General features: G+C 38.6%; 1 protein-coding gene across 4 annotated transcripts; it reads left to right on the plus strand.

The window, feature by feature from the left end:
* The first annotated feature begins 1 nt into the window (after window position 1).
* Window positions 2-27,948, plus strand: LOC144665224 (long-chain-fatty-acid--CoA ligase 1-like). 4 transcript variants are annotated; one of them, XM_078526419.1, is made up of 24 exons: window positions 2-138; window positions 9,124-9,260; window positions 11,588-11,696; window positions 12,577-12,644; window positions 12,746-12,847; window positions 13,295-13,394; window positions 14,073-14,245; window positions 14,973-15,005; window positions 15,232-15,283; window positions 15,399-15,475; window positions 17,185-17,262; window positions 17,444-17,526; window positions 17,656-17,707; window positions 17,934-18,016; window positions 18,402-18,456; window positions 18,825-18,920; window positions 19,056-19,128; window positions 19,375-19,466; window positions 19,657-19,773; window positions 20,247-20,300; window positions 20,744-20,833; window positions 21,268-21,369; window positions 25,332-25,403; window positions 25,873-27,948. In XM_078526419.1, the coding sequence occupies exons 1-24, from the start codon at window positions 117-119 to the stop codon at window positions 26,038-26,040; spliced, it is 2,088 nt and encodes a 695-aa protein (XP_078382545.1). In that variant the 5' UTR covers window positions 2-116; the 3' UTR covers window positions 26,041-27,948. The 4 variants fall into 4 exon arrangements, with proteins under 4 accessions (XP_078382545.1, XP_078382546.1, XP_078382547.1 ...); XM_078526420.1 differs by lacking the exon at window positions 2-138 and adding an exon at window positions 1,408-1,479; XM_078526421.1 differs by lacking the exon at window positions 2-138 and adding an exon at window positions 3,503-3,582.

A 27,948-nucleotide genomic window follows, 5' to 3' on the forward strand; every position in this document is an offset into this window, starting at 1 on the left:
TCACGAAACCTGCATGATCTGTTCATTTCTTCTTTCTTCAACACTGAGATTTGAAAAACCTGTTTTGTTCTTACAATACATGTACTGAGTTTAAGAAACCTGAAGGCCAAGACACAATGATCGATATTTCTACAACAGGTAGGGAAAATATACTATAAAGCCTACTGATTGTTATCAAGCTCAATAAGTCTGTATTGATACACGCAAGCTGTTTTACATAAACAGAATATTTGACTTAACAATTCGCTTCATGTCGCTAATTTACTTAGCGTTAACACAACTTTAGAGACCGGCTTTAACACAAAAGGTGCAACATCTTCTCGCAATAAACGCGATAACGGCAATAGGGAACATTTGCACGACATATGCCGCTCATAATACAAGTCATATAAAATATAATGCTAAATCACTTCACACGAGCAACTCGGATTTTTTTATCCTAGCTACACGGCTACAGGCCGATTGCGTGGGAGGTAGAAACTTATTAACATAGCCGTACTTATCTATTTGAGTTGTACCTGCGTTTGAACAACACTCGTTATATTCACGCTGCAACAAATTAAAGCTGATTAATAATACAATCTGGGGGTACCCTCCAAAATTATGGGAGTAGAGGGGTGTACACTAAGAACCCAGACCCTATTTCAAACCAAATAATTTTTCCATACCTTTCTACTAACCTGACCCCGAAAATCTTTTCTTTTCTTATCTAGTCTGATTTCAGACTAAAATACCATAATTAACAATTCTATTTCAGGCTAATTTTACCCCAAAACTTTTGGGTCATTTTTCTTTTTTATGAGTTCCCAGTTCCCTCCCCTCCCCATCCCCCTCAGTTCCTCCACAACCATTCCCACAACTACCCCGATATGAAGATCAGTTGTGCTTATAAAGCTCAGCGCATAAGAGCCAAATTAGCAAAATCTTTTCATGTGATTCGGGATAAGAGCGTTAAGATTTAAACAGATTAGCCAGGGTTGGAAACAAATAAATTCAAAACAATTTGACCTACAAACTATACACACAACCATTTTGCACTTTAATATTCGCTTCAGTAACTTGACGTGTTTGCGTCTAAATATTGGTTCGCAATAACCCTTTGTGTGTTTAAAAACAAAATGAATTTTCCACAGAAATTGCGTAAATGAAAGAACATTAATTGAACTTCAGATAATAAGGAAAGTGGAGGTTTAAATTTATATGACTAACTCGCGTTTTTCGACGAATTTAGCGGCATTAAAAGCACAGAAAGCAAAAAAGTTGTTTTTTTCTCCTAGCAGGCAAAAAATAATCGTCTCGAAAAATTTACCTACAAGATGATCACGTCACTGTCTCTTGACCAATCACAAAGCTTGTTTTACCAGCTTGATATCTCGCTTGAGACATATGGGCTTTGCTCTTTTTCATTACTGAGTGCCGCTTTATTCAGGCAAGGTGAAGTTGCATTGAATTTCTGGACGCCTCAGAAAGTTTCTGTAGGTAAGAGCTCTTCTATCTAACGGCAGTGACACGTTTTTTTTTCTTGTAAGAGTATTTCATGTATAGCCTGCATCACGGGGATTACGAACTTGGATGCAAAGTATCTTCCGGATATTACAAACCAACCATGGATAGAAATATAAAGTTCATGCAAAGTTCATGGATTGAACTTTAGGCATACGTAACGAGCACTGTATCCAACGGTTACAAATTTAAGCAACCGAGCGAACTTATTCTAAAAGAGTTTCGCCCAGGATCTGATCCAGGACAAGGTTACATACTTGTATTCCATTTTAAAGCGAAAAACTGTAGTTTGTTATATTAAACGTTAGGCCCTGTCCTCGCTTTCGTTTGAAAATACATTCTTCCTGATGCGTTTTCGCCCTCCAATCATCATAATATTATAATCCGGCGTTTTTGATCACCACAACCGTAGCAATTCCAAAACGCCGATCACCAGGGTGATAACTTTTGAAAACGTTGTTTACCTATTGATAGTGTGTACGGTGTAAGCGATGCTTTTCAATGCCGCTGACTTTAAGATGATCACTGTATCGCTGGCACAAGCATCCTGCGCATGCTTAAGACCGGGGAAGTCTGGAATTCAGACTACCGCCTGCGGCGTTTCCGTGACGTAGCGCCATTCGTAACTCACGCGGAAAATGCGTTTTTCCTCGACACCTTAAAGAATCCCGCCCACCCACTTTGCATTGCGCGACCTCTATTGTTGTTATTATCCGGGGACTGCTGATATCCGTTCCTTATATGGGCACAGATCTAAGACACCGTATCTGTTTGTACCATGCAGAGAAAATATGAGGATTTCAACACAAGAAAACAAGATCCAGTTCAGGTTAACGTCAACAATTGGACAAATGGCTTGGAAAACAAACTTAAAACTAATCAAAATTAATTACTGTTGCTCTCTAGACTGATGTGAAATATTTTAATAGACTGGTTTAAACAAGGAATATTTCGCATCATGAACTTACTTGGAACGACTTCATCTTCATCTGCTTCGTATGATCTGCACCGTTCACGAAGGTCTTCCAGGCTTTGGTGAAGTAATATTTCGGCAAAAACTGGCTATTACTAAGCCCTTTGACTACCAAGGCTTTCCTTCCTTATGAAATCAGAGGCCAAACGTTGATTGCCACACAAAATGAACTTAATTTGATCCGTCTTCGGCCGACAGAGCTTTGGAACGCATGTCATCCGAGATTTAAAGTTGGAGTTTTTAAATGCGCCAAATTGAACAAAACTAGTGGAATTGACGCTCAGAATAATAGTTTACTGAGAGAATAACTAAAGATTTAAACAAGAGGCAAAGGTAAAGGAGGAACACAGGACGTGTACGACCGAGGAAGCGCTTGGATTGATTGACCTCAATATTGGAATTATCCAAAACTAGATGCCATTTAAAATGGCGAATAATGCTTTTTGAGGCGCGCAATACAATACCGTGGAATACCGTGACGTCATCAAAACCTTATTACGAAAAGGAGCTTGGGACCTGGTCACGCCTGATGTCGGCTCGTGGTAAGAAAAAATCTGCTTGAATTTCCTGCAAAATAACCTTAATCACCTGGTGAGTGGAATTTGGCCTTAAAAGTTAACGTTTTTTCCTTAAATCTCTCGAAAGTACGAAGAACAACAGGCTGTTTTCCGGTCCCATGGGTACATCGTATCAGCAAAACGATTCTCGGAAGTTGAAGAACATTTTTTTACGTATTCAACACCGGCATTGATGGCCAAAGGTCGTAAAATAATTCCTTAAATAACCTTTTGTTGTTTAAATAAAAGAGGACTTGCAAAAAACCTGTGGAGTGTGTAGATCCGCGCTTGAATGACTTCACTGTTTACGTGACTAAAACATTTCGTTTATATTGAGTGGTGAGTCGAAAGCCGGAACTCTTTAGTGGGCTTATATCGTCAAACAAGTGAAAATAAGGTCAAACTATTGAAACGATATTCGGTTGCTAAAGATTCATTTTCGTCAACACCAAAGTTATCTTCTCTTGAAACACGCAGTTACCTCACTAAAAGGCTAGACAAGGAGTTTTGAGCATTATCGTTTCGTCGTTGCAATACTACATAGTCAAGGTAAGTCGGGTTTTAAGTATGTTAACGACAAAAAAAATTGTTGTTAGTCCAGTTCTGCGATCTTTGCCGCCATTCTTTAGTTTGTAAGAACGGTTAAGGATTTATCATGTAAAAGTCTTTTTGACTACTCACATAGTCTCAAATAGTACTGGATAGGTTTTAGGCTATGATATATTGCTATCTTACTACTAGCAATTATTAATTTCTAAACTCTCCTATTGATATAACAAATTCAAAGAGGCACGTGCTCATAACAATATTGCGAAAATAGGTCTTAAGTTTTGGTGAGAAAGCAGAGCCTCTATTTTAAGCCTCCATTTTTTCAATTAATTTAATTAATCGTTCATAATCCGATTCAATCTCATCCAATCTTACCGGTTATCCTGTTTTCCAGTTTGGTTTACTATTGCCTCTCAGTGTCTGTGGTATTTAACTTCGTTAGCAACCTTTTATTGTGACGTTTCCTTTCATTTTTACATACCATAAAAGCATAAATTAGTTGAATAAGATCGTCACATACAATAGTTCCTTTTTAATTAAGTCAGCTGTGATTTTCAGCGTAGCTGAAATGTGAAAAACGCGCCAGAATGGTCTGTCGCCACTGGTGTTTAATATCCTTTTATTTTTCTTTGCAATTTCCGTTCTTCACTCGACAATCCAATAGTGTACGTGTTGTTCTCACAAAGAGACAGGACCACACAGAGCAAAAACAAAGATATGTGTAATAAGTCTGAAATACACTACATTCCTCCTACTAGAGAGATGAAAACCCACCTTTGAAAAATTGACGATGAATGCTTGAAACAGCGGGCAGCAGTCACTGAAAAATTATGTCCCGTCGAGCTCGAGAAATCGGTGGAAAAGTATTAATAGATAATAGCGATCAAGAATTTTTGATCATTAAGAACTTATTTTGTGAGTCATCGGTCAAGAAATAAAACAGTTTTAACTTTCCTCATTAAATGCCCGCGAAACTCCTGCTCTTGTGCACTTAAGTTAGTCATGTCGTTTTTTAATTGGTCAAAAAATTAAATTATTTTTTAGTGCTTTTTCTTAACGCACGAGGACCTCCTGCTCTTTGTACTTAGTCTAGAGACACGTCGTTTTTAATTGATCGACGAATTAAATTGCCAAATATAAGTGCCCAAGAGACTTCTGCTCTGTGAACCTAAGTTACTTATGTCATTGTTGGGGCTTATCATGAATCGTAATTTCCAAGTTAAGATTGACGGAGACGCTTATTGGAGAAGTGAGGGGTGGGGGCTTAAATGTGTGTGAGATTCATTGAGCTCTTGGCATGTAGAATGGTAAGGCAATAGGGTAAGGGACTAAAATAAGTGGCGCCTTCCCAAAAAATTTCGGTCGGAATTTCCGGAAATTTCCCACGGGACTGGTGAATGGAACGTCATCTTCCGGTTGACTACAACGAACTGGGAAATTCCACAAAAACAAGGAAAATGAGGTACAATCAACTCTCTCTTAACCGACACCTCTATAAGACGGACACCTCCATAAGACGGACACCTGGTGATGGTCCCTGCCGTTTTTCAGTTGTTTTCAACTGTAACTACACTGCCTATAAGACGGACACCTCTCTAAGACGGACGACAGACACTTTGAAATCATTAACGGACACTTGAGAAGTATTTTTCATCATGTCGTATTAGTGAAAATACTTCCAAACTTCGTATCGACCTAAATCAAAGTTAGTCAGCGCCCTAAGGATACGTGTATACCAAGCTTACTAACCAAAAACAATGGCGCTTTAACAGATTACTTCTCTACTTACGTGTATGGACACTAAAGAGGTCGTTTTCTACTTACAATATTATAGTTTGTAGAAGCTCTCAATGTTTGCTTTAACAAGCAATACAGTGCTTTTATTATTTTAGTCTTGTTGCAGTTAGGAAAGGCTTGTTGCATTGTACATAAGTTTAGCTTTATTATCTCAAAATTACTGGTGTCATGTTTCCTCGACTCCCTACAAGGCGGACACCTCTAAGACGGACAGCTGCGGCCGATCCCGAAGGTGTCCGTCTTATGGAGAGTTGACTGTATACTCAAATGTTTGAATAATTAATTTTTTATGAAATGAATATATGAAATTGATATATTTGTACTGTTGATATACATTTTAAGCAAATAAAATATCATCGCAGTAATGTACTAAACTTAAGGTCGCGGGGGACACCTTAGGCTCATCATTATGCATTTATTTAAAGCGTATGCACGAAGTTCAACGACTGACATCGAGAACTTTACGACGAGATATTTGCATAAAAAATATGAGCACGCGCCCGTGATTTGATGTGTTTGCGTCTGGAATTGTTTGTCTCTTTGAAAACGCATTGTTCTCATCATAAAAGCGTGGAATATAATTACCATAATTACCATTTTGAAACCGTTTTTTGATCGGGACACCTTCGGAAATCTCAAAGTTTGGACTTTTCCGACAATTTTGTGGCAGAGAATTCAGCGCGGATATAGAACTTCGTGAGCTGCCACTGCAGAGAGGTAAACTAGGAATACTGTAGTGTGTCATAACAGAGGCGGAATTTTTAAAGAGCGCTTTTAGAAAGAGGTAGAAGGCATTCAATTAAAATTTGCGCATTTAAACCGCCATAACTTGCTGGAAAACTTTAAATTAAAAAATCCGCTTCTGTTATGACACTCTAGAGATATTGACTGATTAGTTTTTGACAAGATCACAGTGTGCTGTCTCCTACTCGTTCTACAAACTCTGCCACGAAATCATGTTCTTCCCAATTTGGCAGTATCGTGGCTATAACATCGCCGTAGGTACAATCTACCAAATAAAATATGACATACATAATCTTTCATCATTTCTTTATGTCTCTGTAAAATTTGAGCTTAATCGCATTCATAACAGCCGAGGAATAAGCGTTTTGAAAGATGCAGGTCAAGCAAAATTTCGCTTCATGAATTTATTCATGCTGTCATATCCCCCCACGACCTTAAGCAGTTGAGAAAAGCGATGGGTATCGCAGAGGTCATGGGTTCGATTCCCGTTCAAGCCAAAAATTTTTTCAGGCTTGCTTTTCTCAACTGCTAAAGTTGAGTACATTACTGCGATGATCTTTCATTTGCTTAAAATTAATTTCTTCTTGGAAATTCAACATTCGCTTTGGCTCCCGGAATCGAATTTTCCAGAATTTTCGCTTGAATGGTTCGCATTACAAAACTTCAGCAGTTTTCGGATTTTCTGGACGCTTACTCGGGAAATTTCCGAAGCACGTGCCCTCGTTCGACTAAACTTCCGGGCTTGTTGATGGAAAGAAAAACGCCCAAAGTGTCCTGAAAGGCTTGTGCATAATAAATCAGTGTAACACAATGTGGTTGAACAGTTTTAAATTAACTTTTCTAGCACGCGTATTCGTGAGCAAAGCTACATACTTTCGTTAAATTGTTGCAAAGTTATTCGATTCCATTGTTTTTTCAAGAAACTTTTGTGTTAATTTCTCATCGATTTAATCATATATGCAAAATCATTCTTTTGCGCTAGTCGGAAGTCCGATCAACAACCATTTGAGTTTGAGTAAGTTAAGCGTTTTTATTTCTCTTTGATCGCTTTTTTCTTTCTTCCATGCAGTATTTTAAGTAATATAAGGCATAATGAATATGACTTGTGTTTCATGCAGGCTGCCGTATTGCCGTATAGCCGCGCGCTCTCACTGTTGTAGCTTTCAATTGTTCTCAGTTTAAAGTAGCTAGTTAAGTTGTCCTAGTGCAGTATTTATTATAAATCTCTGCTTTATTTACGCGTATGTTAGGAAACCTTGCGTTAAAAAGTACTACATTTATTTCAGTAAAGTAAAATGAGAGGGAATATCGCTGCACTAAACTGTTAAACTGGCAACTAACTATATATATAAAGGGATGTCCAAATCATGCTGGCAAAATTTTGAGCATAATTAATAGTTATGCAAAAAAAAAAAAACAATCATTTCGCTGGGATAAAAGTGCAAAGTTTCTAAGATTCTTTGTGTTCTAAAAAAAATTCCAAACAGGATGTTAATAATAATTTGCTTGTATAGCGCAGTGATCAATGCTGCATATTTTCATCAGCGCTTATTTAAAAATTGACTGTAAGACAAAAGAACGATGCCATAATCACAGAATTCTCTCGCACCGTCCTTGGTAGAAAGCCAATGTTTTGACAAAACAAAGTACTGGTTTCGGAAATCAAAATCGTCGGATATCTCGATTTATAATTTTATGTGTCGAAATGTATACATTATTACCCTTTATTATTTATAGTTTAACTCTTCCCATGGACTTGCAAAAGTTACGAAAAAATTCGTTTAAAATATACCACTAAAATGCTTCATCGAGTGAGAAGCCTCGTAAAGTTTCTTTGCTCTTTATGTAGAAACCTCTGGGATTTCGACGTCGCATGCAAGAATGTTACATTTCAGTGACAATCAATAATGGCAGCGCTATTTTCACTGTTTAACATGACAACCACAAGAATCTTGATTCATGGATTTGTAAACGTTGCCTACGAGGGCCAGATGTCAACCACGTTTATTTGGTTGATATAGCAACTGATAAGCGACTTGAAAGCACATTTCCACCATTTATCACATGTGGTCATCTGTGTTGTTATCGTTGCGTGTTCGTGAACAAGTGTTGCGTTAAGCGTTAGTTAAATTGCGTTAGAATTAATGCCGTTGAGGGTCTAATTTTGGCTTTGTTGTTTTAATTCGATTTGGTGCTTTGTCGGTTTTTCCACCGTCTACAGTCGGCTTATGGCTCAATACAGGAAAAGATCATCGACTACCAAAATAGACCTTTATCGCGTGCTTTCTGTCTAAAAACAGCCGCAGATTAGAGCAATTAATTAAGCAAATTAAGCTATTATTGGGATGGCTAGCGCCTTTTCGACGTCTATTTTCTCATTATAATTGTCTCGTAAGATGAGTAACTGTGTAATTCGATGAAACCCAATTTGTTTTAACTTTTGGTGAAGTTGAAGATAAATTTCTCTTTGTTGCTGTTTTTATTTTTCAATTATTTACTGAAGTTGTTTATTAGTTTGTACTGCACCAAATTGAACTATTTTTCCATGAATGCAAACTTTTATACATTTTCTTAAACACTAAGGACAACTTTTCTTCTATCTGAAGACAACTTTCCTTTTACCGCGGTAACGAGAGTAGTTTATACATATGAAACCATTTAGCTTACTTGCATTAAATTTTAATCAAACGCTTTTGTAAAGCAACTGTCTGTCTAAAGACATTGTACACGAATATTTGATACCTTTACTTTAAAAGACTTTCCCCTTAATAACAACACGCTTTTGTCTACAATGTGCCGACGTATTTAATATTCACTGAAACCATTTAATTCACCAACATTATCCAGTGCAGCACTTAAGAAATGAGCAATTAGAAATGAGTTAACTAATACCTTTCTCAGTTTTAATTCATTAAAATTTCCTCTCGCTACGCAAACGAGAACAAAATATTCATATTCAAGAAAGAGCAATGTCTTATGATTGGTTTCACCTTCTTTCAGGCGCGTCGACATCCGGGAATTTAGCAATTTTCACAGCTGTTGGTGGCTTTACTATCATCGTGTTGTTACGTGTGTGGAGAAATCGATTGAGCAAAGCCATGGACCCACCGCCAGACCTGCAATCTGTTGAGATAGAGGTAACTATAAAATTAATTAAACCACATCAGACCACAATGAAAAACAGGAACTATAAGTAGAGTATATGGTTCAAAATTTACAACACTTAGTTCTACCTTATACGAAACACTGTAATCTCGCCCTAGCGAGCCAAAAGCTATATCAACAAGCATACTGACAAATTTTGTCGAAGTCTAGTTCAAAAATTGTGAAGAATTTAGGATTTTTTACGATTCTATCAGGAAACTTGGGATAATGCGGGAAACAACTGGTCTATTTTTGGAGTGGTACTCATAGATCCTCATAATTTTCGAGGTCGAGCGCCGTCAGCACACTGTTCTGCCCAAATTGCCGTTGATTAAGCATCGCATGACTGAAAATAAAATGTATTGATAGCTAATATAACAAATCGATTTAGGGAGTTTTTTCTAGTAGAAAGTTAGTTCCCTTTTCGTTGTTTTAAAAATTGACTTGTTCTTCATTTTGAAGACTAAAAAAATAGTTCAATAAGCGAAAAAGGCGCGAAAGAGAGAATTTAATTATGTTACGGATGTTCCCGCCATCTTTGCTTTGTTTGCCAATTTGCCTCGTTGGGATACATTTCAGTTTCTTGTCAAAGACTAGAAACTGAATGATGTGTCTATGCCGGCACGTACCTAACTCACCCAGCAAAGAAAAAAATTATCCTTTTCTGTATTTTTCATTCTATAGCTAACAAGGGAATAACCATTTCCTAAAAACTGGACGTTTACCTGAATGCATGAAGTAAAACCTACATTTGCGCACTTTTTTGACTACATTTATAGTTCATCCTTACGTTGGCACAAGATCTGTGTTCAGTGGAAGCGGAAAGTTCGCTAGGTTTATGATACAGCTGTTTCGAGCCGGATGCATGGGTAAAGAAGGAGGACGCGACCAACCAAAAGGAGTGGGTAACCAGAAACGCACACAGCACGCTTTGAATACATTAGGAATAAGTTACGCGCCCTGTTACGAAGACACATCAGTTTTAGCCAAAAAGGTAAAAAGAATCAAAAACATGAAATGTTGCAAAACGCAAGTACAAATAGTAGATACTAAAATAAGACAAGAAAGCAAATGATGCATCACGCCGAGTAAGAAAAGTGAATTTCCCCGATGAATACCGAAATGAGTACCTTCACTACTATTCGTTCTAATCACGCAGGCTTAACGCTGCTACCCGACAACATTTCTTGAAATACCCCTATTCATGGATTCTCTAGCCATCTCGCTGAATCACGGCTAGTGAACTTACGTACTTCGAACCAGGGCGCCCTGCTTCAATTCAAACAACAGTGGTAAACCACTATTCATAGAACCTTTGAGAATTGTCGCTTGCAACAACAACCCTTCTCGAAACAGCTGCATACTACTTGATATCCAGGCGATGTCGTAAGAAATAAATAAACCTGGTTTGTTTGTTGCCTCGGAAGGCCTTCTATATTCAAAACGTTGTAAGTTTTCTTATCCACGGAAGACGAAGTTCGTTTCTTCAGGGTTGCCTTTATCGGCAGGGTGCCTGTTATAGTTTCATTGTATCGAGACGGCTTTTTGTATTCCAAACCGGCGTTGGGAGTAAGTTTTATCTTCTCGAAGATTCGTTATTCGCTACCTCGGGGCGTTTTTTTCTCGGCGATATGCTGTTGTAATATTTAGAGTGATGTAAGAAATACGCCAGTATACTACAAAGCACGCTGGGAACACTGAAATATTAAGTATGCCCGCTGTTTTGACTTGTACTTCGCAATCGCGTTGAACACACAAGAGAACGTTATATCGGCAGGGTCGTTGTTTGTTATGTCGGATGGTTTAGTTATATCGGCCCCATCAGTCATGACCGGTTTCCATAGCATTAAGTGATTATGAGTATTTCTACTCCCCCTTGAATGGGAGGGTTCCCCCCAGCATTAAATTCGCCAGGTACCAATTTATACACCTGGGTAGAGAGAGGCACTATGAGAGTTAATTAGGTGTCTTGCCCAGAAATTCAACAAAGTGACCCAGACCAGGGCTTGAGTCCGAACGGTTCGATCCGGGTTCCATCGCGCTAACCATTAGGTCACCGCACCTCCCAGTTCTTTATAGAGTAAGTTTCGTTGTCTTATCGACCAGTTCGACATGTCACTACGGAAGTTCGTTATCAGTTACAGGTTTGTTACATGCATCGACAGGCCGTTTATATATCGAAGGTTTAGCGGTATATATATTAGCTAGTACGTTCGGTGTATTGAAATGTTGGTTCGATTGAGTAGTTTTTTTTTTATATAGGAAGGTTTAGTGGGTAATGTTAAAATCAAGAATGAACTTGGCAAAAAAATTTCTCCAGGGTACTGACGGGGCAAGAAGGACCACGCTGACAGCTGAAATCATAACAAGACAATATCCTGACGTCACCACCGTGTACGAGAGCTTCCTTCGAGGAGTTAAACTTTCAGGTTAGCGCCATTACTTGAATTGAGTCATACGTATTTATTTAAATCAGTAAATCTCTGTCTTCTTTTCTCTTTTAATATTTTTCTTTGTTTGTCCGTTTATTTATATCGTAATATTTGGATAATAAGCCAGGAGCTTATATTTTTTCCAAATGGGCTTATTTTCGGGATGGGTGAGGGGTTGCGATTATTAGCGATTAATTATCAGCATTTCGTGCAACGACGTAAAAAACAAAACAATCTCGTCGATGGAAGGATTGTAATGGGAAGAAGTTATATCTAAATATGAGTCCTTGGTCTTATAACGAGGGGGGTCTTGGTTATGGAAAGATGTTTTTGCGTTGAAGACTTTCGGAGGCTCTGGACCTAATAATTGTAAATATATGGTCGGGTAGCATTTTTCGTAAGGCCTCACATGAATCGCTCGCTAACCTTTGTGAGAACAATGAAACTGCTACACTAGCGGACCAGTAGAATCACAAGTTTTTGTAAACTGCTACCTACTGTCGATATGAGGTACAGAAAATGAAGCCTTTATTAAACTCTTATTTCTCGCTATTTTTAAAGGAGATGTACAAAATGATAGTGAATCAAAGGCTTTAAGGTTATAGAAAGTTACAATAAGTAAACAAGAAAATAATCACCAGACCAACCATGCAACATGGACGGTTACTACTGTGAAAGACTAAGACGGATTGCGTTGGTCTCCCCTCCCTGTGCGAGTTATGATAATTGACAATTGAGCCCTGGTATTTGGTCCTTCCAACAGAAGTGTGTTATAGTGCGTCCCTCAGTGTTCTACAGTTTTCTCTGTCTAGGTGTACTATAGCTAACTAGCTAACAAGAGACAAGTTAACAAAGGAATATATCTTTTCGCATTAAGGTGACAGTCCTTGTCTGGGAACATGGGACCCGAACATCAAGAAGTACACATGGCTTACATATAACCAGGTAGATGCGTCATTTGAACACTGCATTGCATGCTTCTTTAAGTACAAATTGATAACGGGTTTTCTTTACGTTGCTTCAGTTTTTGGTTTTCTCTCCCCCAGGTTCATCAGCGGGCGACGTTTGTTGGTGCAGGCTTGGTCGCCCTTGGCTGTGAGCCCTCTCAAAAGAGCTTCATTGGTATTTACGGACCAAACCGGGCGGAGGTAAGCTGTCCAAACAGGATAAACTATTTTAAAGTCAAACATACCTTTGCGCACAAGTAAAATTAGCGTCCACTGGGAGTGTAGTCAAATTATTTTTCTTAGAGAACTGATCTAACAGACAAGTGTTTTGAAAAAAAAAACATCAATTCAGCCACCACCGCGAAGACACCTGGGAAATAAATTCATCTGTACAACTTCACATGTCGACGGCTTTAGATGGGTTTCTGTTAAGAGGTAACCCGTGAACGGCCTTTTCCGGGGAAGGGAGTCGAGTAGCGAAGAAAGACCGTTATCGAAAGGAGGAGCGGGAAGAGGGCGGATCCCATTTCCTTCCTACCAACCCCCCCCCCCTCTCCCTGATTTCACTTTTCCTCTTTTTGTTTTCTATCTCCCATTAGAGAGCCTGTTAACTGACTAGTTGAATGAATGATGTCTTTTTCTTTTCAGTGGACCTTGACTGACCTTGGTTGTCAGATGTTTTCGATGATTTCTGTTCCTGTTTATGACACACACGGCACTGAGGAATGCGTCTACATTATAAACCACGGTAAGATATTGAAATGCATAGGTAATGGAGATCTTCGATAGTGAGCTTACGACCAAATTAACAGTGCCGAGACATCTGGACGTTTCAACCTAAAACAGACCGAGGCTGGTATCCAAATAATTACTATAGCTGGTTTAGGTTTGGAAATGCGTTCTGGAGCTTATTAGTCTGCCGTATATGCCATATGAATCTCAGATTCACTTTTTTATTCTCTAACGTGAATATAAATACGTCATACGCTGTGTGGAACTTTGTGGTGTTTCCTCACGTCGCCAGGGAAAATGTGGAAGTCAGATTATATAAGCGTGCGTTATATAAACGGTGGGATAGCATCTCTCGCAAGAGTTCACGTGAACGGCTCTCTACTCTTCGAGAGGAAAATAAAACAAACAACAGGAACAATGCCCCTAGCCCCCAAAACAATAGCAACTGCTGCACAAGAGGACCAGTACAGTTACAAGCTTACGATTAAGAGCTGCTTATCTATCCGATTAAAGTTACATGGTTTTCCAGCACTTTTTTCGAAGTATTTTACACTAAATGCTATCCAAGTTGAAAATTTGGAATCTTGTTTGTTCGCTTGTTCGTTTGGTTGGTTGGTTATTTAGGCGTTTGTATTTTAATCTACCTAAGTCCCTTGAAGACATGTTTTACTTTTGATCTTCTGTTTCATTTTAGCCGAACTCTCTACGATTGTTTGTAACGAGGACAAAGTTTCTCTGCTTCTTAATCAAGCGCACTCGTGCAAGGGGTTGAAAAACCTGGTGAAAATAGGCTCCCAAGTCACACAGGAGCAGAGCGAGAAGGCCAAAGAACTGGGACTCAAACTCATCTCTTTGGCAGATTTGGAGGTAAGCTGTGATTAAATCTCCCGACACATAAAACAGCAACAGTCATAAAATTTCGTTTCTTTATCGCTGATGAATAACCATCGACTGATCGACATGGAAGTTAATTGATTTTCTTGGCTCTACGGTCCTAAATGTCTCTAAAACTTTGCAAGAAATGCACTTTCTGACACTGCAGTGAATTTTTGATGAAATTTCCATGTAAAAATGTAACAATATTTTACTTTGGCGCTTGCGCATAAGCCAAACCGTTCCGATTTTTTTCCTTTGCTCCTTTCCTTTTCGTTTTTCTCTGCTTTCATATTCTCTCTATCTTTTACTCTGTGCACCCCTTCTACTGGTCTGAAAAGTTATGATCTTAATCAATGGAAAACCCTGGCAAGGAGACCTTGATCAAGTACGGGTATATTGGCCTGTTTTGGCACCAATTTTACACCAAAAACTGATGACGGTTTTTTCGATTAGCTCTGTCAGAATGCAGTCAGTAGTCAAGACTACACTCCTGTGGAAAGTTCTATCCAAGCTCTATAAGTTGCACATCACAAAAATCGGCTGACGTGTAAATTTGTGACGTCATAAGTGGTTGAATTCCTCCAAATCCTGGAAAAATCCGGGTTTGGCATATTTATGGTTAAAGCGCATCTAATATCTTGTGGAAAAATTTGAGTTAGTTTCCATGTGTAACTGTTTTTCTTTCCAATCTTGCTATATGTTTATTTCTCTGACACAGGAAATAGGAAAGACGAATTTTCAGGAAAGAAAGGTAACTACAATTTATCAAGTTCTTACGATCTTCAATCGAAAAAAATGGAGGCTAATTGAGCCATTAATCTTTTAATTCTGTATATTTAATTTATCCATCAAATGAGAAAAGGGTATAAGGTAACTGACAAGACAGAATTAAAATTCTTCCTCTTCAAACATGAAACTAAAGTAACTGAAAGGTCCTGAACAGTACTAAATATGCTGCTGTCTTCCTATTATTTTAGCCGGCCAAGCCTGAGGACATTTTAACAGTGTGTTATACAAGCGGGACAACTGGTATGTGAATCGACTTTTTTTCTTTCCGATTTTAAAGGAATTGGAATAAATTGCAACAAATTAAATTTATTTTTGAAATACAAAATTAACTGAAATTTGTTTCTTTTGACTACAGGACCTCCAAAAGGGGCGGTTCTGACACATGCCAATCTTGTTGCTGACATCTCGGCGTATCGTGTGACTATGCGTCAGGTATGCTTCTTCGAAACAATAGTAAGATACCTTGGATACCTTTCCCAGAAAATATGAATGCATTCGAGACTGCACGATTGCTCTACTTTACAGGGTGCGTGATTTGAGCAAAAAATAACGCGTCGCGTTAAAACAGCTCAAATCTGGTGTCCTTTAAAGTGCTACTATGATCAAATTTTTGATCTTCATATTTTTACATTGTCGTGAACAATTAGACTTTCTTACTCACCTTGCCAAATTTCAATCCATTACGAACATCAGAAGTCGTTGTATTATAACATTTATTCCAGAGAGTTTACGGCCGCCATTAATCAACCTTGAGGAGAATGACGTCGGGATCCCACAGTACATAGCTAGAATCACGAACGCCAAGTTTTTTTGCTTTTCGCGTATTCAATAATTTCATTATTTTCAACCCGTGAGTTTTAGCTTTGACGTCATTCTCCCTATCGCCCAAGGGAAGGTCGCGGGCCCAGTTTTTTTTAAAGAGTATGTAGCCGGACGATAGCCGACAAAAACGAATCGTAGAATTTTTTTTTAAACCCTTTTGTACAAGTATACTAGTAATTGTTCTAGCTTTGTGCCTGCGCTGGAACAAGGGATCATAATAGATTCACAGCTTTGAATATATCACACGTTGTTGTAAACATTATTGAGGTCTTCTGGCCCAACCTGCAATTGGCCCTCGTCGAAAGAGATCAAAGGAAATTGTGTACTCTAGAAAGAGGTATTTCCCTCAAAAGATAGCACGTTTCAAAGTTTAGATTTCACATGCCAGAAGCGAACTGTAGCAGTTTTGAAATCGAAAATTTTTAGTGGTAGCACAAAAGAGGTTTATTTCACTAAGCTATACAATCATTTATTTGTGCCTTCAGCGAAAACTTGAACAATCGCATTATCTGCAGTTAAACTTTTAAGGGATTGTAACATCACAGACGGCCCTCAGTAAAAGGACATCAGATGTAATTCCAACATCCCCGAATATCTTGTTAAATTTTAGAGGAATCGATGTTCAAAATGTAGTGAATTAAAGCTACAAGATAGCACTCCGTCAAGAATAGCTAATGATTTTTTAATGAGCAAGGGTCCCGCGCGACCTTTGGCGGCCATAAAATATCGGAAATATACGTTAAAACAAAACGACTTCTGATGTTCGTAATGGATTGAAAATTTGCAAGGTGAGTAAGAAAGTCTTATTGTACACGAAAATGTAAAAATATGGAAATCGAAAATGTGATCGTAGTAGCACTTTAAGGTACCCCTGTTTCCTACCAAAGGCAGAGTTCAAAAAGGCAGCTGTAACATTTGATGAAATCAAAAGCACCTTTGCTTTCTATTTGATTGACTTTAAAAAAGCCGTTCAACCAATAAGGGTGGCGCTCTATCTTCGTTCAATGGGATATGAAGGGATTCAATATGTTTATTCGACTCTTCCTTTTAAAATGGCATCAAAGCTGAGTCTTTCATGTAACGCATTAATTAGCAAACGTTCAATGATGGTGAGAATGTGAAGATTTAGAAACAAGTTTTATCAATTAGAAAATTCGAGTTATTTTCCAACTTTCAGTGAAAACAATTGCTGTTCAATCAAACCAATAACAACAATGGCTTTAGTACAAGAGCGATCAGTCAGCGTTGATATGACACATAGAAATATCACAGAGAAGATCTGAAGGTCAGCTAATATCATTTTTTGTTAATCATTGCAGACTGGATTTGAGCTGACGTCTGAGGATGTGCATATTTCGTTTTTACCGCTGGCTCACATGTACGAACGAATAAATCACGTAAGTTCCAAGATATAAAAGGAGTCGCACACACACTTAGAGTTTTTGCTTTCCAATCCAAACAAGCGCTCTCCGCCTCGTCCTTGTGGCTACCCTCCGCAACACCGAATAAACTCGCTTAGTGTTTGAAATATGTAATGTTTCTTTCCTAAGTGTGTAATTATTTAAATTATTCTTTCAGCTTAATTTATTCCTAAGCGGAGCAAGGATTGGGTACTACAGTGGTGACGTCAAACGACTGCTTGAAGACTGCAAAGAACTGAAGTAAGTTTAAAGAACTTTTGGGAACTTCTTTATTTCTCTTAGTTAGTTTGCTTATCTACTGTTTATAATTAACTCAATTCTCTTTCAATTGCTAAAGTTATAGTTATAATTACTTTGTCATTTTCACAGGCCGACGATTTTTTCAGCAGTTCCCCGTTTATTGAACAGAATCTACGACAAGGTAAAAAACCTCTACGACTCCAAAAGTATCGAAGCTACAACAATAGAATTTTGGTGGCATATAGTAGATAAAAAACCTATAACTTTTAAGGTGGGCACCATGAAATGATTATGTCATATGACGTAAAAATTAGTATGGGGAATTTGTATTCGAAGTTAGTAACTCGGTCGATCTAAAAATGCACGCGTTTTCATTATAATATTATTTTGTTTTCTTAATGTAACAGGTCATGTCCGAAGTGTCCAAGAGCAAGCTGAAAAGATGGATTTTTCAAATGACGCTGAAGTCAAAACAAAATGATCTTAAAAGGTAAATGAGCCATAAAATTGAGAATTTAATTGTGTAACACTTTCAGCTCTGTCAAGTATCTCGTAAAGAAAGTAAGCCTCTCTCTCTATTATTATTCCCTCCAACTCCCTCATCCCAAGATGTTAAGTCAAGACAATTTATGAGTCAGAAAACAATTATATTGAGGAATTTGTATGGTTTTGGAGTTGTGCGCCTAAAAGATTTTCCATTTTTTATTGTGTCGTTTTTTCGCAAACTGTTGTAAACAGAGAAACATTAAACAGTTCCTAACATCTTTTAAAACATAATTACTCCACTTATGATTTGACATAAAAAAGGATGTGAATAAAGCCCTCTTCCGTTCACCTATCTCTCGCTAATATGCCCCGTTTTTTAATCTTTAAAGGCGAATTATCAGCAAGAACACGATGTGGGATTACCTGGTACTACGCAAAATACAGGTAGGGTCGAAATTTACTGCACCTGGTCTGAAGTAGTGTGTCAATACACTACTTTGCTTTGGAGGTAATTAAAAGATTGAAATCTATGACTGCTCGCTGAGCCTGCTGTTCATAAAGCAATGTTAGCCCTTTTCAATATGCAAAGATTCAGTGCGGCCTTTTCAGTGAAATGTAGCACTTGTAGAAAAAGTACAAATTCCAGCATGCAACATGGCTTCAAAAAAATGCCAAACTGAATTAGTTTGACGTTTACTAAAATCCGGAAACTTTGATCTTTTTCAATGTTTTTTTAAATGATAAAATTGTCAGTCAGTAAAAATATAACTGTGGCAAAAAAATTACTTCTCTTTTGTTTTACATGACGACAGAATCTCCTCGGAGGTCGTGTGCGATATATGCCTTGTGGTTCTGCACCTTTGTCAGCTAAAGTGACGTCATTCATCAGATGCGTAATGGGATGTCACGTGAGTTATTCAGTGTCATATGTAATCGTGGCCCATTTATTTTGCTCGCCTAGACAATCCTTGTCGCACGGTTTGCGTTAATAGTACGGCTTTTGTTGATTAACCCACGAACTGTGTTTGTTATTATCTGTTCAGTTGACTGAAGGTTATGGCCAGACCGAGTGCGCAGCCGCTGCCACCTTCCAATTGTTTAATGACCTTACTACAGGTTTGTCGAGTATTTGCTTCTTTGATTGATTGATTGATTGACTGACTGACTGACTGACTGACTGATTGACTGACTGACTGACTGACTGACTGACTGACTGACTGACTGACTGACTGACTGACTGACTGACTGACTGACTGACTGACTGACTGATTGACTGAATGAATGAATGAATGAATGAATGAATGATTAAGCTAATGATCAATCGCCCTCCTTTGATGTGTGTTTGTATTTTTTATTCCACAGCCGGTCACGTGGGCCCTCCGGTCCCTTGCAACATCATTAAGCTCGTTGACGTGGAAGAAATGGAATACTTCGCAAAAGATGGACAAGGCGAGGTATGATAAAGTGTCTTTTTAATTTTACCTTTCATTTTGGGGTCTCTTTGTTGGACTATACGAGGAGGCTCGACCTGAAAGGGGTAACTTTTACAGGCTGCAGGTATACAAACGTTTAGGGATTTCACGAGTTGGAGTATACAAAAGGGAAGGGAATATCTGGTCTCTGAATTGTTTCATTTCTTTGCAGATTTGCCTAAAGGGTCCTAGTGTCTTCAAAGGCTATCTTCACGACCCTGAAAAGACCGCTGAAACTATCGACGAGGATAGTTGGCTCCACACTGGCGACATTGGAGAATGGCTTCCGGTAATTTGTTACTTCTACTCGTGGTGATTGGTGAAATAATTTACCTAAGAATTAAAAATGTTCTTACTTGTAGTATATTACGGAAAATTTCAAGTCAATAGTATAACTTAATGGATACCTTTGATACAAAAAGTCTTTTTTTAAAACACGTTAATTAAATAGCTTTTAAACAAGTATGGGGCATTAGGAAGCGTTTAGAGTAACGTAGTTTTTACCGAGTACATGTAAACGAGGGCGTAACAACGGCCGGTAATGATGACACCGAGAACGCAACGAGAAACTCGCGGAAACAAAGGACGAGCAGACACGAGGAAGTCCTGACGAAAATTTAACGAGGGCGTAACGAAGACGTCTCGAGGACGTAACGAAGAAGAGACGATGCTGTAACGAGGACGCAACGAGAACGTTACAAAACAGAGACGTATAGCGAAATTACCATGCTTATTATTGTTTGGTTTTCTATCTCTTTGCAGAATGGAACTTTAAAAATCATTGATCGAAAAAAGAACATATTCAAACTTTCCCAGGCAAGGAGTTTATTCTCGTTTATGATTGAGGTTCAAACTCTCCTAATCTGTTTCCAAACGTTTTGTAGTGTTAGTTAGGAGAATTTGTTGTGATCATTTACTTTATTCTTACGATATAGGTATGCCTTACCTTTATTATATAGTGATTAACCTCTGTCTCTTTCTTTCTTTCTTTCTCTCTTCCTTCCTTCCTTCCTTTCTTTCTTTTCCTTTATTTATCTGTTTGCAGTTTGTTTGTTTGTTGGTTGGTTGGTTTGTTTAAGCGTTTTGTGTATTTGTTGCAAGTTTGAATAATGTTACCAGTTAGCGTTCATACGCTAGAATAACTAGCACGTTAATAAAGTTTTCATTCATTCATTACTTCAATTAACATTTTAAGGTGAAATTATTGTTTGTTTTTTATTGTGACTGGCAATAAAGCAAACTATTTTGTAACTGAACAGGGCGAGTACATTGCTCCGGAGAAAATTGAGAACATTTATCTGCGCAGTCCGTTTATTGCGCAAGTATTTGTCTATGGAAACAGTTTGAAGGTGAGTCTGATAATAAGGACTATATTATTTTGCGAAACACCTATTCTGAATTAACTTGATAACAGCGTGATTTTTATCTCATAAATAATAAATCAACTTGCGTTTCTCCTAACCATGGTGAATTACCGAGCTGCCATCTCTGCCCTGGGTTTCAAACCCATTTCCCATCTCCATTCCAATCGTCCTCTTTCACGTTTTACTCGGAGGGCACCTTTTTGTTCTATTTCCGGACATCAAGGTTACTGCAATGTGTGGATACGCTTGTTGGTGCATTCTGAGAACGCGACCCTTCACTTGCGACTTGATGGCCCTCATATATTTGCCCCTCTTCTAACTTTCTTGTCGGTTACGCATTGGCCAGTAAATATTTAAGATCCTCTTTAAAAATTAATTGCAACACCGCTCAGCTTGTAATAATTTAATTGTATTTCCAGTCCTTCCTTGTGGCGATTGCTGTCCCGGACGCTGAAGTACTTCAGGCCTGGGCCGAGAGCAACGGACTCGATGGAAACATTAAACAACTTTGTCAAGATGAGGTTGGATATTATTCCAAAACCCAGTACCTGATGAGAGTCTCAGTACATAAAGGACGAAGGATAACCCGAATAGATTGATCATTGTGCCCAATAATATAGACAACAAATGAAGATCTTGATAAATAAACTGTTATATTTCGGTTTAAGAATACCATCATCAGACTAAGAAAATTTACATACAAACTTGATCTTAAATACTGTAGGTGACGAGACGAAACAAAAAGTTTATACTGACATTATTCCACCTCTTGTTAGTTCTGACAAAGATTATTTCACCCAAGAAGTCCGTCATAATAAAACAATATTAGATTGTGACAGTAACTGGAATCTTCTCCTATACAAAGAGGCTTATTATATCAAGCGCCTGGCACCTTCCCTCAATAATGGACTGAAATCCTGCAGAGAACTTAGTCTATTCTCCTGAGTAAACTTTTTGTTTCGTCTCGTCACCTACAGTATTTAAGATCAAGTTTGTATGTAAATTTTCTTAGTCTGATGATGGTATAGCTTATACCGAAATATATCAAGATCTTCATTTGTTGTCTATATTATTGGGCACAATGATCAATCTATTCGGGTTATCCTTCATCCTTTATGAACACCCCTCTGTAACAGACCTGGTGAAACCCGACCTGGTGGGTTATTTTGCCCTCCCTGGTGGAAATTTGACCTCCCTGGTCCCTGGTGATAATTTGAAAAATACTAGACTGTTCACAGTCCCCTATTTTTCCGTGAAGTCGTAGAGATCGATAGTTCAGTCCGACGGGCCGCCATCTTGGTTTACGAACGCGAGCGAAAACTGGGGAGAGTGCAAAAACCATTTTTCCGCCCCGCCACACCCCCCCCCCCCCACCAACCACCCACGGGTTTTTTTGCACTCTCCCCATTTTTTGCTCGCGTTCGTAAACCAAGATGGCGGCCCGTCGGACTGAACGATCCATTTCTACGACTTCACGGAAAAATAGGGGACTGTGAACAGTCTAGAAAAATACCTGGTCAATTTTATTTCTCCCCGGTGGAGAATTTTGTTTACCTGGTCAGGAAAAATCAACCAAAGAATTTCTGCTGGCTTAAACAGAAGAAAACGACGCGCGGCAAGAAGATCGATAATTTAATAATTGTCTATAACTTGATGTAAATAGCAAAAATTAATTGTTCACTTTTTATTGTTTTCGTCTCTTGTTCTGATGTCATGCACGTCACTGAAGAGACAAAACAAATCTGTTGCGGCCGGAAATGCGTCTGCGCTCGCAGGCTACAGTGCGCGCGGCCCAAAGCGAACGTATGGAAGTATTTTCGACCTGGCTATCTACAGCGTTTTATAGAATAACTACGCAGAGGATAATCAGCTTGACCGATAAAATTCTTGGTACGTGAGTATTAAGTGGCTTTTTTCCCGTCGATTAAGCAGCCTTGAACAGTTTGAGCGGCGTTTGATGTAAATATCGTGTTTAACTTTGCAGCTCGCCGGCACAATGTGCTATAAAAAGTACTCAAGTTGTTCAAGTACATTCAAGATCATTCAAGTGGCGTATTACGGTAAATTTTAATTACGCTGCCTCAAATTGTAGGTACAGTGTAAATAGTGCTTTGTGTAGCTTTCACCTGCATGAAAATTAATAATGCCTAGCTGGAGGACAGCAGTCATACCACGTATTTTTCATTGCTCGCTTAATCCGAAGAAAGGGACAATTCATTCGACCTGTAAAAGATATAAGCAGACGGTTTCCTTATTTTGATTCTTCATGCTTTGGTCTTCCAAAAATGGATCAACGAATAAGGGCCGGCATTTTGAACATTTGCAAACGGTATTTAACGGGCGACACAGTTTAAATTTAGGCGCGCGCGTGCTAGACAACCTCTGGATCTGTCTCTTAGTGCACGTCTCTTTTGATAATAAATCTTTATGTCAGTTACCTTCTGGAAAAGCAATTAAACTTGTATTCAGATTAGCAGGGCTTGGGAGACGTTCAAACTAGGGAGTCGAGAAAATCAGTGATCCCACGAAAAGTTCTCCCAATTTCTTTGAGTCCTTTGAAACAGTATGTTTTGGCGGGTGTAATCCGTCAAGCGCAAGGTTAGTTGCCTGGTGAAGCGCTTTCCCCTTCCAAAAATAAGGAGCTTTGAATTTGACTGAAAAGTTTTTGAAATAATCGTGTTTTTTAACGTTTACTTTAAGCTGCCTGGTTGCATGTGAAACTCCCTTCAAAACGCACGAAATGTGATCTCGGGCTGTCTAATCTTTCAAAATTTCGTGGGGAGGTATGCCCCTGGACCACCAGTAGCTTACACCTTCGGCGATCACACGATAGCATCTTTCAGATCTTTGGTGCTCTGTAGAACCGTCATTTTAAATCCTGCCTACAGGCCTGCTAAGAACTGGAAAAGTAACATGCATCCGAAGGAAGTTTAATCATTTTAAGGCGATGACGTCAGTCCATCACCTTATATCATTAGGCGGTCGGCGGAATTTGTTCCTCTGTATGTCATCGTTTCTGCATGCATTGCGTGCCGTTTATGATCCTCTGATGGACCCAAGACTTGCGAGAATTTCAGCGGATTTCAGGAATATAACCCATTGCGGATCTAGTGGCGGTAATGCACTGTACGATACAAAGAACGCACGGGGATCGCAAAATCGATTCTGTTTCTATTTTGCAACTTTTCTTCGTGTAAGAGCAGTATACAAAGAGTACATTACTTCAGTTGTTTACAAACAATGCGAATAAAAACGACTGTGTCATCTACAGCCGACATCGGTGCGCAAAGTTGAGCACGCCGATTACCCCGCTAAGTTTATTGCATACCGTAGAATTCCGGTTATAAGCCCTGGGCTTATACAACTTCGTAAGGGGTCTTGGGTGGGCTTAAAAGCGGAGGGGCTTATATCCGGGAGGGCTTATAAGCGGAATGAAAAAAACGTTTCAAAACGAGCCACGGGAGTGTTGATGGAAATACGTTTTTTAGTTAAAACGCATAATAAAGCAACATTTAGCTCTATTCAGTACTGTCATCTGGTAGAGGGGGGCTTATATCCGGGGGGGCTTATAACCGGATGTATTTTTTTGTTTCCAGGATGATGGGCCTATAACCGGGGGGGCTTATAAGCGGGGGGGCTTATAACCGGAATTCTACGGTATTGGGTCACAGAGTTTTGCATGTATATACATACATGGTTAGATTTAATAAATCATCGACCTCCGCGGTGAAAAAATAGTCGACCTGGTGGATTTTTGACTTCCCTGGTCGATTTTGTGTTGAAAACCTGGTGGAAAATCAGGTGTCACCAGATCTGTTACAGAGGGGTGTTTATGAGGTAGGATACTTACCAGCGAAAGTTATGTGAAACAAAAGTAATATATTAAGTAGTGGCTTTCAGTAAACCCTTCTTCAAGTGTCCTTTCGTTTTGCAAACAACGTTTGTGAACTTATGAAATGCTGGTTTTGCGAGCCAGCATGCTAAATGGTGTCAGCTATATCAATTAAATGCCATGTTTGCCATGGATCAGAGAAAAGTCAGGGGAAAAATTCTTCAAGACTCTCTAGTAAGACTACCTAAACATAACGATATGAAACCCAAAACAAGCCCTAAAGTCGCTCTGAGCATTCTCTAACAACGTAAAATACAAAACAAGCCTTACAACATGGGTTGTTATCAGGAAAGCGAACTGTAACTAAATATAATCCCATGGGCTTATACTCGAAAGGGCTTGTTTTCTGAAGGATTTTCGCGTCTGAGATTTGGGGGGGCTTTTTTCGGGGGGGGGAGGGTTGCTTATTTTGGAATTTTACGGTTGTACAGTTTATATTTTAATGAAGGTCAGCTTTTTGTTTTTGTTTTTGTTGTCGTTGTTATTGTTGCTCCTGTTGGCAATACACCACACACTAATTATCTAATGGAGCCGTTACAAGGACCAGTAGTACGTCATCATCTGAATAAATTACTCTGACTTCTTTTTCAGATAGTACACAAAGTGATATTTCAAGACATCTTGGCAAAGGGGAGAGAAGGAGAACTAAACTCTTTGGAACAGGTCTGAGTCATGTTTATCTAGTTGTTTTGAAGTTAAATATTATATAATCATTTAATCATTCAAACCAGGGGGAGGGGGAGAGGGAGGGGGACATAAAAATCAGGGGAGTGGTGTTTTTTTTGTGATAAACATTCAATTCATGGTTAGTGCAGTTTAATCTATTTCATTTTTAAATGACCATAGATGATACTTATTTCAGTGCCTTTCGACAGGAACGGCTTGTTAAAAAGAATTTGCACCTTTCAGCGGGGGGGGGGGGGAGGGATGAATTCGAGCCACGCCCACAAAAAGCGATTCTGGTACCTTTTAAGGGTTCCTTTCACAATTTCCGACGGTCACCTCATCAATTTTGTATGAGAGCCCTTCACCCCCGGGTCCATGACCTCTAGTAAGCTCGGTTCATGATTTTGTCCCTACCACAACCCGCGTTATATCGGTATTTTGAAGTTTTGTTTCTGTTAATTTTTAGGTGAAGAAAATCTATCTTCATCCTGAGATGTTTAGTATTGAAAACGGACTGCTGACGCCCACCTTCAAGGCCAAACGATCCGAAATACTCCGCACATTTAAAGAAGAAATCGATCGCCTTTGTGAAGATGTGGAAATGGAACTGGTGGGGATAGCAAAACAGGGATAAATCATGTACGACTTTACTCTTTCACTCCAAAAAGCAACAAACTAAACTTCAAACTTGAAAAACAGAAACTCTCAATAAAAAGTGAACACCACCGCGCATATTTTGCTTTTTTCCCTGCTAGCTGTGTAAAAGATTAGAAAGAGCAAAGTCCTTAACATATTACTTAATACATTAGCTAAAAATTGTAAGCAATAGTTAACATTTTTTAAAAAATATATAACAATATATATTTAAACAATTGTTAAACGTGTTGCTTTTCGAAGTATTTATCACATTATCATTATTATTCTCAACTTGTCGACTTCCAAAGTATTTATCACCATGTCCACTATTTAACGAACTCGCATGTTATCAAGTATAACCAGATGATTTTAGAAAAATAGGGTAGATAGCATTCAGTATTGTTTCAGTCCGAATTTTGCGATCGAACATCAAACTTTCCGTCCTGATTTGTAGATCTAGTAAATGCATATCTCCCATTGCAAATGATTCATGAATGTATTAAGGTATCAGTGTACCCCAAATGACCATCCTGCGTTGGAGCTGCCTTACCGTCTGGTAGTTAATGCAAACCCCAGCAAAGTATATATTTTCTGAAAGCTTAGGAATTGTAGATTACGGACATATATTTATTTTAAGTAAAAATATTAATGTTATCCAAAAAGAGCGTGTTTTTTCCAGAAGTACCGAGGCTCATAAATCGGGTTCGTTTCCGGACAGATTTGAGTGGGACAAAGTGATTAGCATCGCTATGTGTTCTTCACACATTTCTCTAAGAAACTGTGTCGGGGAATATTGATTACTTGTCTGGTTTGTTTTTGACACGTAGTTAAACTTTAAGAGTGTAAGGAACAACTATTCTCTGCGTTAAAACAGCCATAACTTTTGAAAGAGGAAAAAAGTTAAAATTCGCCGACACAGTTTTGTTGCTCAATTATCGGGCAACATTCTTGCCAAATTTCAGCGAAAATTGTTGAAACCCCATTGAAAACGAACTTAAAATGTGCACCTCTCTCTTCGAAAATTTGTTTACGAGATACGAAAGAAAATGTATTTTGGATCGTTCTTCCGCTTTAATGAGATTAATTACACAAGACGTGTGAAAATGATCACGCGTTGAGCGATAGAATGAAGGTTCATTTTACTTTAACAATAGAACTTGTTCAAAGCGGTGTCAAATGTTGCTTCTGGTCGGAAACAGTCTGTTGCATAATTTTATTTCTACCGCTCGCTTTATAACGATTTACGTCTCACTGCAACAGTTTTAGAAATGTTAAATCTAAAACAACAAAAACGTGGAGTCGCAAGCATTCTAAAGGTCCTAAAGTAAGCCGAGGAACTGGTCGTGATGCCGGGTCGTGGCGTTACCGTTTCAAGCGGCGAAAAATAATTCGCTGTCGCTATCTACTAGTGCATCTGCCAAATCTTTTGTCTTTTCCCGTTGTTGCAGCATTCTTTGAACATGAGAAAGGAATGGGAAAATGTTTCTTCTTTCACGTCTGAGAAACTATGCATTTTGCCAGCGAGAAACACCCAAAGCATCTCGTCGAAAACCAAGAACTGTGATAATCACGCAACGGTAGATCGCCGCGCTTCTTTAGACAACCTGTTGACAGCTATCAATATCAAATAATTAATGGCAAGAAAAGTTTTTCGTTCATAACTTTGTGTAGAGTCAATCTTTTTCCGTGCTCTTTTTTTTGAATGAAAGGTCTTAATGAGATCTACCCGAAAATACCAAAATATAATTTTCTTTAAAATGGTCAATTTTGGGGTACACTGATACCTTAACAGTATGTTATTAAGTGAACATAAACTTAGCTCTAAAGTAGCGTTCTTACGATACAGGCAGCAGCTCTCACAAGGTCCACATGAATGGCTCGCTACCCTAGAATAGAACAATAGAAC

This window comes from Oculina patagonica, chromosome 9 (assembly GCF_052425735.1).
Source record: "Oculina patagonica isolate OP01 chromosome 9, crgOcupat, whole genome shotgun sequence".
Taxonomy (NCBI): Eukaryota; Metazoa; Cnidaria; class Anthozoa; order Scleractinia; family Oculinidae; genus Oculina; species Oculina patagonica.